General features: G+C 41.2%; 1 protein-coding gene across 1 annotated transcript; it reads left to right on the top strand.

Annotated features, from left to right (window-relative positions):
- The first annotated feature begins 7,575 nt into the window (after positions 1-7,575).
- Positions 7,576-10,931, top strand: LOC131233413 (phospholipase A1-Igamma1, chloroplastic). The gene is made up of 2 exons (XM_058230113.1): positions 7,576-8,946; positions 10,398-10,931. Exons 1-2 carry the CDS (start codon positions 7,646-7,648, stop codon positions 10,642-10,644), a joined length of 1,548 nt encoding a protein of 515 aa, XP_058086096.1. The 5' UTR covers positions 7,576-7,645; the 3' UTR covers positions 10,645-10,931.
- Positions 10,932-12,447: the final 1,516 nt, after the last annotated feature.

Here is a 12,447-nt window from a genome sequence, read left to right as displayed (position 1 = left end):
ATAGTCTAAGTCTGCCAGAATAAATCTACTGCGTTAAAATTGTTCCATAGTGGACGTATCGTGATTGTTGCACGCTTGATCCAGATAAGGCTTGTCTTATCTTGGAAGCAATTCGCCTGTAACCCATCAGCAATTGATAAGGGGGCGAATCACGCTTTAAGGACAGCGTATTTTATACGTGATTCAGCCTAGTGATAATTTTATTTATTTTTTGGTGTATCCAAAAGAAGTTTTTCTAACAACATGTATCATGGAAAATGAAACAAATATAAATAGATTTAAATTTCTGGTGGACCAAACCACTATTTGATTGAGCTTTATATACCTTTAAAAACTTTTTGTGGGCTACAAAAGTATTTGATCAATCTTAAATTTGTTATTTGACTTCATAAAAGCCACTCATTGTAGAATTCCACCACCTGCGGTGGCTCGAGCCCTTGGCAGGTGTTGAAATTCCTAAGAATCTACCACCAGAGGAAGGGTAGGGACCTGGAGTCTTGATCCATACATCTTTTAAAAGGTATTACCCGGAGTCTTGATCCTTATATCATGTTGGTACATCTTCACTGGATATCTTAGATCATTGCATATTTTTTATTTCAGTTTTGTACCTTATGAGGGCCCCACCTCTGACCACCAATTATATATTCCACCAGCTATGCTCACTGTTATTGAAAGCAATCATTAAAATAAGATTAATCATAAATACAAGTCATACCTTCCACCCTTTTACTCTACAAGAATTCTCTCACCAAGAAATACTTTTTTTTAAAAATGCTCTCTATACATGTTTTCCTTATATAAACAACATAGTATAAGAGAGCACATGCCAAAGCTAAAACCATCAACTATCCTTCACATGACCACATACATACATACATAAGTGCATATGCAAGGGAGAGAAACAAAAAGAAACATGTTTCTAGCCGGGAAACTTTGTATCCATTGTATGTGCGGGAGTATATGATGCTCCACCACCTCAACATCCTTATCATGATTTTCCACGAAGTCAAAATGATCATTTAGGCCACACAAAGACCCATACCATCTAAATTCAATGTACCTTATGGATTCATTATTTATAATAAAGATGTTATATATCAATGGCAACCGGTGCAAATTGAGGTATGTTAAGTTGGCAGATTTGTAGCTAACTTGAATTGCCTATTATATACGGGGCGGCGCACCACAATTTACATGAGAAATCCACTCCGCCCATCTATTTTCAAGCTAACAATAGGCGGGAGCCCAAAAACTAGGTATATCTTGCATAAAAAATTCACTATGTTCATCGTTGGGTTATGCATATGGTTTGTCTCTTGCTTCCTTTTTAAATGCTAGCTATGAATGTGGCACTTGTAAGAATTCTATAAGGTGGGCTTTATTGATCAATGGTCTGGATTATCCTACGTGTCGAATAGTGTGATCGAGAGTACCAGTGAACCCCACTTAATTATGATACATTTGAAATTGTGTAAGGGGTGGTACGCTATAAATGTGATACACACAGTGTTTTGATGGGATTGAGATTACCAAATTCATGTGAAGCTTTAAGGAGAAAAGTTTCGATGGGTTTTAAATTTTCCTCGACTCTCTAAAGCTATATAAAAAGGGTTGGTTCCCCAATCCTATATACTATAAAAGTTTCATTCCCATTCTGGTGCTTCTCTAAAGGTGTAAGGTGCGGAAGACTACGACATCAAACCTACGATGATAACATCTCAACAAATTACACTGTCTAGTTTATCTGATCTCCATATTCGATGTCCCTTGCAATTCCGCATACAGTTTATAGCACTTGCATTGCAAGTGGAGATGAAGAGTGAGATGTGATTATGTAGAGTGGGTCGTTGACACTTTCATGGCAAAGATGGACCAGAGAAGGCTCAATTAAAGACGGAAATGATTAGGATCGTCAGGACCTTAAATCATTTGTATCTCGCAAATCGGGATAAGTTTTTTAATATATTATATGAGAAGCTACTTAAACCAACCAACCCAGCTATGTCAGGTTGCCCACGCTAAATTTGCGAGATTCACAATCAAAAGTCTTATTTAATTTCATTTTTACTATAAATGTTAAGTTTTTATTCAAGTATAACTTTTGATTCTTTAAATTATAGAAGTCATGCCCAACATGGAAAGGGCTTTAAAAAGTTATGAGAATAGCATGGTTGGGCTAAATTGAACACTTACTCTTTATTTTTTTTGGTCGAAAACCATAAAGTCTAATAAAAATGAAGGTCATCTATAAATAGTAAGTTTACTATTTGTAGTAAGTCACATTTTTAGAGCATTTGAGTTGGAGACCAAGTCTAAAACTTTGTCATAAGTTTGAGCTCATTGTTTAAAGGATTATAAGTTTATCTTTTTATAATCAAGCAACTTATTTTAAATTTATTAAGAATTATTCTTGCTTTTATCTATTGTGTATTCAAGGAAGCTCCATGAGGAGTTCAGATAGCTCTATATATTCAGAGTGGTTATTTCTTGAGGAAGACGTTGATCGACCTAACCATGTCCCTCTCTCCGCCAAAAAAAAAAAAAAAGGCACCCGAGGCCTTTTCAAAATGATGAAAAAAACCTTGATTAATGAATCACATTTTTAATACCCCAAACGGCCAACCCATATTAAATCATTCTTACATTCTTTTAAATATTTTGTCCCAATCTCTTAAAAAATAATCACAGGTGCAAAATCATCCAAAATTGATGCCCATGTACAAGGACATTACATGCATGCATTATAATATTAAAGTAAAATAATCTAAACTCGGTTAAGAAGGTTATAATTTAGTGATAATATAATATAAATTTAATTTTATATTCCTTGAAAGTTCTAAATATATAGTTGATATTTTTTTATTTTTTTATTTTTCACAAAATCACAATATTTAATGTCTTTAGTTTATATTTTATATTTTTTTAATTAAAGAATTTAGATATGGTAATTTGAATTAACAACGTGGTGGATTGGCGCTGAAATTTTCAACTGTCCAATAAATAACTTTTGATTAAACCATCTCCATCATGACCCAGATGCAACCAATGCCACCCTGTTGCCACGCCAGAGGCAATTATGTCCATATGCGGCAAGGGAGCAGCAGATTCAGGACGCGGAATTCCCGCCTTTCCCGGGAAGTTCCTGCGCAAGGATGTTGGGTGGGCCCAAAGATATGTTTTTGAGAAATCCACACCGTCCATTCGTTTTTAGAGCTCATATTAGGATGTTGTAGAGAAAATTATGTGTATCCAACACTCAAGTGGACCACACAAGAAGAAATAGTGAGAATTCAATGAACACCATTTAATAATTCTTATGGACGTAAAAGTTTTGTATCAGCCTTTATTTTGGGCTTTTTCACTTCATCCCACTTGAAATGACCTTATAAAGGTTCTGAATTGCGTATAAACATTAAGATGGAGCCCAAGAAGGTTTCAATGGTAGTAATTTCTTGCTCCGATTTTCCCTCTAATGTGACCCACTTGAGTTTTGCATCACGTTTTAAAATGGGCTCGTAAAACGGATGGACGGAATGGATTTCTCACGTACATTGCGGTAGGCCTGCCCAGCAGCCATGCGCGGGAACTTCCTACGGAAGGCTTTTGGCAGGAAATCCGCGTCGGCAGATTCAGTCTGCCGATCTCATTGAGCCACGTACTGATAGTTACATGTGCCCAATCAAATCATACCACGTTGGGCCTCATCGGACGCCGATTTCCTGCAAAAGGCTTTCACATGAGGTTCTGACCAAGGATCTGGGTGGGGCCACTAAAATGTATGTGAGAAATTCATTCCGTCCATCCGTTTTAAGATCCCATTTTAGGGACTGTAACGAAAAATGAGGTGGATAAAAAACTCAAGTGGGTCACACGAGAGGAAAAAATTGGAAAAGAAATTTTTACCGTTGAAATATTCCTACGCTCTACCTTGATGTTTATATGTTATCCAAACCGTTTATAAGGTCATTGTCAATGAGATGAAGTAAAAAATAAAAAATGTAGACTGATACAATAATTTTTTGGGCATAAGAATGCTTCAATGGTGCTCACTGAATGATCATTGTTTCTTCTTGTGTGTCCCACTTGAGTTCTAGATACACCTAATTTTTAATCCCAAGTTTTTAAATGGTCTCAAAAAATAGATGGATAGAGCCGATTTATCAAAAACATGTCTGTGAGCCCTACCCAGCAGCCTTGCGCAAGAACTTCCTGCCAAAGGCTTTCTCAGGAAATCCGCGTCCGGGCCTCACCCAATTCTCAAGGAAGCGGATTGGCTGGTGTACCACACACTATGGAAATAGCTGTGTGCTGACGTCACCAAGTCATATGGGTATATTTGTTATATACCAGCCGTCCCTACATTTGTAGAGCTAGTCTTAATGCCTGCGCTGAAAAATAAGACAGATTTAAAGATCAAGTAGGCCACGCTGCGAAAGTAGTGGGGGAAACCATTTATGCGTCATAGGGGCTTGGCATCGATATGATATTTGGTTCTCTTCATTCGTGTCTACATAATCTTATGGGCAGATTTGGATGCAAAATAATATTTTCAATGGATCCTACAATTGTTTTATACAGTAGAATCACTGTCCCACTGCTATTGGTTGGGTGGTTCACTTAAGCTTTGGATATGACTTGGTTTTAGGCTCATATTCCAAAATGATCACACAAATTAGATAGACGGTGTGGATATAATAAATACAATAAGGTTGTACCATGTAACTTTGATCTCCTTTGTACAACTTTGAGGTGAGCAGAAATCTACTTGGTTATTCGGTACACTCTTTTGGCACCGAGTAAACTCAGTTGGGCCACTATGAATGTATGTGATTTATTTTCTGTGTTCATCCTTTTTTTTCTAACTCATTTAAGGAGCTAAGCTTAAAATTGAAGCATATCCAAAGCTCAAGTGAATCATATCATAAGAAACAGTGGGAATAATGATTTCCACTGTTGAAATCTTTAAAAGGTTTATAATAATGTTTATTTGTCATCCAACTTGTTCACAGGACCATAATTCATGGATGAAGGGAAAAAACAAATATAATAGTGATCCACAACTTTTGTGACTCTCCAGTAATTTTTCAATAATAAATATTTAATTTACACTGCTTTCTCTTATCTAGATCATGTGAAATTTGTATGTATTTAATTTTTAGACTTATGAACTAAAATTATTTGATAAAATGGGTAGATTGAGTGGATAAAATATGTAAATCATGGTGAACCTCACACGGTTGGAATCGGATTAGTTGCTGCTGACCACGAGCTATATGGGCCCCATCATAATGCATGTGTTTCATCTATTCTGTCCTTCTATTTTTATAGATGTGAGACCAAAAATAAGGTACACCCCAATCTCAAGTGGACCACATTACAGGAAATATTGTTGAATCAGCATTGACCATTAAAAACATGCTAGGGCCATAAAAGTTTCGGATCAATGTGATCTTTATTTTTCTTCCTTTCACCTGGTCGGTATGATTTAATCAATAGACTAGATGTCAAATAAACAGTATAATTGGCTTTAGGAAGATTTTAACGATGGATATCCAACCACTATTGTTCTCTTGTGTTTCGGCCCACCTGAGATTTATATCCCTCTCGCTTTTTTGGGATGAAGCCCTAAAATTATGTGTAAAAATGGATGAAACATATGCATCACGGGGGCCCACAGAGCACCGACCACCAGGCTGGTGGCAGGGGGAGTAGCCAATCCGTTTCCCGTCTTCAAACTACACGTACCCACACCAGCCAGGTCGGTAGTGTGTGATACAACAGCCAATCTGCTTAGGGCGTGTTTAGGCACTGGGATTAGAAGGGATCAGGTGGGATGGAATTGCATCTGGTCCCGTGCCAATTCCACTCCATGTTTGGGGAGGATGGAAAAGCTGTCGATGGAATTGCATTGGGTCCCATGCCAATTTCACTCAATGTTAGCAAGTTGCGTAGGTCCCACTATGATGTGTAGGTTAGATCCACACCGTCCACCCATTTTTTGAGATTATTTTAGAGCATGGGCCAAAAAATTAGGTTAATCTAAAGCTCAAGTGGACCCCACCATAGAAAGCAACAGGGATTGAATACTTACCGTTGAAAACTTCAATGGGGCTATATAAGTTTTAGATCTACCTCATTTTTAGGCCCATGCCATAAAATGAGGTTACAAAACAAATGAACGGTCTAGATATAACACATGTGTGTTATTCTCAATAACTTAGAATGATGGTTAGTATATTCATTCAATGTACCACCGGATTACCAACAAAGCATGGAGTTATTCTTATCCCATTTGGCAATAGGGTAATTATGTTTTTTGAATCCCATCCCACCGAATCCCTTCCAATCCCAACGCCCAAACACGCCCTTACAATCCCCTCGCGTGTGAATGGACGCGGATTGCACCCTACCCCGGGCGGGCAGGGCTCTGTGGGACCCACCGTAATGTAAGTGTTTTATCCGCACCGTTCATCGTGTTTATCGTATCATTTTAATGTATGAGCCAAAACATGAGCTAGGTCCATGGCTTAACTGCACATAAATTAGGGATTGAATATTCACCATTAAAAACTTCTTGAAGCTGGAGAAGTTTCGGATCAAAGCTGATATTTTTGTTTTCACTTCGTGTAAGTCTACATGACCTTTTGAATAGGCTGTATGGTAAAAAAACATAACGGTGGCTCTTAAAAAGGAACGGTGAGTGTCATTATCAATGCAGCTTCCTTTGGTGTGGTCCATTGGAGCTGTGGACCTGCTTCATTTCTAAGTTTATGCCTTAAATGATACAAGAAAAGTGATGAACGTCGTGGATAAAACACTTCCATCACGGTGGGCCCCACAGAACCCTGCCCGGACGGATTACGGTCCAGTCAGGGTAGGACGCAATCCCCGTCCATGAATACTGAGTAGTCTCTGGAACCCTCCCCTCACCTCCGCAGCTTTCTTTCAAAAGATATCCACGGGAGACTTTTACCTATCATCATATGGATGTATCTTCACGGATATATCTTTAAACTATTGCACGTTTTTAATTCTCGTTCTGTCCCTTGTGTGGGCCCACCTCCAACAACAATTATACATGGGAGCGGACTAGGTGACCTCTGACTGTGGGACACTGTAATGTATGTGACTACATCCACACCGTCCAGCCGTATTGAAATCTCATTTTAATAGCATAATCCAAAAAATAAACCAGCTCCAAATCTCAATTGGACCATAATACAGGAAACAGTGGTAATCGACCATTAAAAATTTCTCGTGGGCGGATCAAGCTGATATTTGTGTGGCCTCTTCGTCCAGATCTTTGTGACCTTATCTACAGGTTGTATGGCAAAAAACGTTCCGGTGCCCCTATGAAATTTTTAATGGTGGGGATTCAATAACTACTGTTTCATGCAGTATGGTCCACATACGATTTGGATCTACTTCATTTTTCGGATCATGCCCTGAAATGAGCTTTCAAAATAATTGGACAGCGTTGATTTAAGGCACATACATCACTGTGAGCCCCAAAGTCAGGGTCCCACCCACCTCGGTGGATCCGAGGTCTCACCTAATCCGTTCCCCTTATAAATTCCACTAACCATGCTCGCCATCAATACCATTTCGTCATTCTCCCCATCCGTCCCATCTAGACTAATCCATGGCCATTACTCTGGCAAAGACGAAACTGCCCTTGAATGCAGACTGGCAGAATTCCTTCCAACCGAAAAACGCACGTCCGACGCGATTTTTCGGCCGACCATCCCGAAATCCAGGCCCAAAGATCGGACGGCTCACGACGACGGCGCCGCTGGTCGTGAACGCGGTCTCAGATTCGAAGACCGACGGTTCCCTATCGTCGATAATCACAGAGCTCGAGAGAGAGGGAGGAGGGGATGATACCACGCTGGCCCAAGGACCCGAGAAGCGACTGGCAGACACGTGGCGCGAGATCCACGGTCAGGATGACTGGGCCGGGATGCTGGATCCCATCGATCTGCTCCTGCGGTCGGAGCTCATCCGGTATGGCGAGATGGCCCAGGCATGCTACGATGCGTTCGATTACGATCCCTACTCAAAGTACTGCGGCTGCTGCAAATTCAACCGTCGGATGTTCTTTGATAGCTTGGGGATGGTCCACTGCGGCTACGAGATCACGAGATATCTCTACGCTACATCCAACATCAATCTCCCCAACTTCTTCAAGAAATCACTGAGGCCAAACATGTGGAGCCGGAATGCCAACTGGATGGGGTACGTGGCAGTTTCTTCTGACGATGCCACGGCCCACCTTGGCCGACGGGATATCATGATCGCCTGGAGAGGAACGGTCACTTATCTCGAGTGGGTCGCGGACCTGATGGACATTCTACGGCCCATCTCATCGGAGGGGATCCCCTGCCCTGATCCAACGGTCAAAGTTGAATCCGGGTTCGTTAATCTGTATACGGACAAAGATGAAGGGTGCAGATTTTGTAAATTCTCCGCCAGGGAGCAGATCTTAACAGAAGTGAAGCGATTGATCCAACGGTATCCGAACGATGAACTGAGCATCACGATCACGGGCCATAGCTTGGGCAGTGCACTGGCTATTTTGAGCGCTTACGATGTGGTCGAGACGGGTCTGAACGTGACCGAAGACGGGCAGGTCATACCCGTATGTGTGTTATCGTTCTCGGGGCCCCGAGTTGGGAACGTGCGGTTCAAGGAACGGTTAGAGGGTCTCGGAGTCAAGGTCCTGAGAGTGGTGAACGTCCATGATTCGGTCCCTAAGGTGCCGGGCATATTCATCAACGAGCATGTGCCGGAGCTGATCCGACGGTTCGCAGAGGGGTTCCCATGGAGCTATAGCCACGTGGGAGTAGAGCTGGCGCTCGATCACAAGCATTCGCCCTTCTTGAAGGAAACCAACGATCTGTCTTGCTTCCATAACTTGGAGGCCCACTTGCATATGCTCGACGGGTATGATCGCCATTTTTACTGATTCTATGTGAAGGATCGCTCAAACCGGGTCGTATCGGCCCGTTTCGGGTTATGTGGCTGTATCCGGTGGGATCTGTATATACACCGAAAGTCCGTGTATATGCCTTAATGCCACCCAAGCAAATTTGGCTAATCCCCCCTGCCATCAGCCAATCGGTGCTCTGTGGGCCCCACCATGATGTATGTGTTTCATCCATTCCGTTCATCCATTTTTACAGATCATTTTAGGGCTTGATCCTAAAAATGAGAGGGATATAAATCTCGGGTGGACCACACCACAGGAAAACAATAGTGATTGGATATCCACCATTAAAATCCTTCGAAGGCCCACCGTACTGTTTATTTGACATCCATATGTTGATTAGGTCGTACAGACCCAGATGAAGGAAAAAAAAATATCAGCTTGATCCAAAACTTTTATGGCCCTTAAAAAGTTTTTAATGGTCTACGTGTAATGTGGTCCACTTGAGATTGGGATATACCTCATGTTTTTTGTTTCGTACCATAAAATGGTCTATCAAAATAGATGGACGGCATGGATGAAACACATACATCATGGTGGGGCCCCCAGAGCACCGACCACCAACCACCGGGCTGATGACGGGGTGAGTAGCTAATCCGTTTCCATTGTCAATGGCTTGGATGGTTGGCAACATCTAGTCAATGTCATTTGGTCATTGATTAGACGTTGAGAGCAAATGGCATGTGCTCCGATTGAGTAGTAAATACATCTTATACATTGAATTTTGGTGTATAGTTACTCTCCAGGTCATTCCGATAAGCTGGAATCTCTTCCTTCTCCGAGTCAACTCGGTTTCATGAGCTGAGTCGCTACATTGCCACAAAACTCAAAATTCGAGTCGCTACAACTTGTCGTGCCATACCTTCCTGCCAACATGGCACTTTTTATATGACATCAGTACCGTGAAAACTGTAGGCCCCAGCATGAAGATCACCTGTCTTGAAAATCAGGATGATCAGATCACTAGGTGGGGCACACCTGAATGTTAAGCAAGATCGCCGGTTGTCCATGAAATCAGACAGTGTGGCCTACCTGATGAGCCGAACGATCTGATTCTTATCCCAGATGATGTTGTTGCAGGACCTACCGTTTTGCACGGTACGTATGTACTTGGAAGCGGGAAAGATGGTGCAGTACCACAAGTTGTGGTACCTTGCCTGTATGTGATCAGTTCTCCTGCTTGTGCTATACAAACATGAAATCCAACCATTGATTTACTTGGCCATATGGTGAACAGTGGATAATTTTTCATGACTGTGATAGTGAAAAGCAAACTGGATTGATTTTTGGGATATATCCCATCTAGAGTGGGGCCCAACTGATATACGGTTGAGATCTCATACACGTACGTTTAGTTGTGATTATTGTGGAAATCCTAATCAACGGTTTGGGTTCAAAATGGAAATAGGTACCATGGAAAAGGGCAGAGATTTGTGCTGGCGAGTGGGCGGGACCCAGCATTGGTGAACAAGGCCTGTGATTTCTTGAAGGATCACCATTTGGTGCCCCCACATTGGAGACAAGATGAGAACAAGGGGATGATTATGAGCATAGATGGACGGTGGATGCAGCCAGAAAGGACCACCACCGACGATCATGATCATTTCCTAGATATAAACCATCTTCTTCGGCATATTGGCTTGGGTTCTGAGTAGCAAAGGTGAAGAATCTCTCTCTTGTGCAAGATCGTAGCCGTTCGTTGCAAACCCAACAGTGTGGATTCGATGTCTGTAAGATTGAACTATCTCACATGAGCCATACTTGTACAGAATAAACGAACAGTCAAGAAAAAATTGATCACAAACTATTCAAATTCAATGTACAAGTGTGGCCCACCAGATGATTGTATCTGTTTGAACTAAAGTAGGATCGTATACACGTGTGAGACATTTGAAGTTGTGTACTTGGTAACTTTTGAAAGTGACCACTATTACTTGTGATAGTAAGTTGGGTATATATATATATATATAAATGGTTGTCCCCTTTAAATTATGGGATATCCCAAAAAGCATCGTTACATGGAACTCAGGTGGCCCATACCATTTAAAATCATGTGAAGACATTCATAAAACATATAAAAGCACTAGGTGGGGCCCACATGAAATTTGGATGTGTCTGAAACTTGGTCTGACCCCTCATCCAAGTGGGCCACACATGATGGATGGGCTGGATTTGTAAACTACATCTTGGGAGGCCCAACAAATGATTATGAATATTTTAATGGGAGGGTAACTCCTCTCTCACACAAGTCATGGATTGACTTGATTTTTAAGCCCAAGCCCACCGTAGAATGTTGCATCTAACTGATGGGTAGATATTCGACACGCATCACTGCAGGGCCCACACCGCATAAAACCATTCCCACCTCTCCCGTGCGCGTGCGCACGTGCACACACACACACTGATATATATATATATATATATATATATAGAGGTGCATTTTTTTATTTACATGATATTAGTCCAAATCAAATGGACGAGTGGACTTACTTTATTACGTGATCATCTAATACTCTTAGATATAAATAATATATATAGTGAGATCAAATTCAACGTTGACAATGAGATTTGCACATGCTATCCACAATGGCTAGGGACATCAACGGTCCATATTGACCATACTATGGACTAATCATTCATCTAGATTGTCCATCATGTAGCAGATCCTATAAAAATCGCTTTCATTAAAAGATCTTAACAGTCCATTCAATAGTTAGCGAAATGGACACCCAAGATAATCATGTTACAAATGGTCTGATTATTAATCTAGAGAATCTAACATGTGGTCCATTCAATACTTAAAAGAAATGAATAGTTCATATGGATCAAGTTACAGAAGGTTTACATCACCCGATTATGCTAACATGGGCCCACCCTCCTGCCCTGCAAAGCTAGGTGGAGCCCACTATGATGCTCGTGAGAAATCCACCGGGTCCATCCATTTTTTTCTAGCTCATTTTAGGATAAGAGACCAACAATGAGATGGATCTAAAGCTCAAGTGGGCCACACAAGAGGAACCGGTGCAGATTGAATTACTACCATTGAAATATTCAATAGGACTAAGAAGTCTTGTAACCGGCTAAGATTTTTGTTTTTTCTTCATCCCCGTATGAATGACCTTTTGAACGGTTTGGATGGCATAGAAACATCAAGGTAGAATCCATGAAAGTTTCTGAGCAAGCATTTCTTTCCCCATTTTTTCTTCTCGTATGGTTGCCTTGAGTTTTGGATCCACCTCATTTTTACCCTCACGTCCTAAACCGATCGCAAAAGAAAGATGGACGGAGTGGATTGCTGACAAACATTACGGTAGGCCCCACCTAGCTTCTAAGCGTAGGAACTTCCTCCAACACCCCTATGGCAGAAACTCCGTGTCCAGTTCAATGTCATCGTGTGGCCCACCTGCTGAATGGCACAGATTCACGCAAATTTCTCACATTGGCAAATGTGCCACTTT

Source organism: Magnolia sinica, chromosome 18, assembly GCF_029962835.1.
Source record: "Magnolia sinica isolate HGM2019 chromosome 18, MsV1, whole genome shotgun sequence".
In the NCBI taxonomy this organism is placed as follows: Eukaryota; Viridiplantae; Streptophyta; class Magnoliopsida; order Magnoliales; family Magnoliaceae; genus Magnolia; species Magnolia sinica.
Note: the sequence above shows the minus strand (reverse complement) of the source record. Positions and strands in the feature narration are given on the sequence as shown.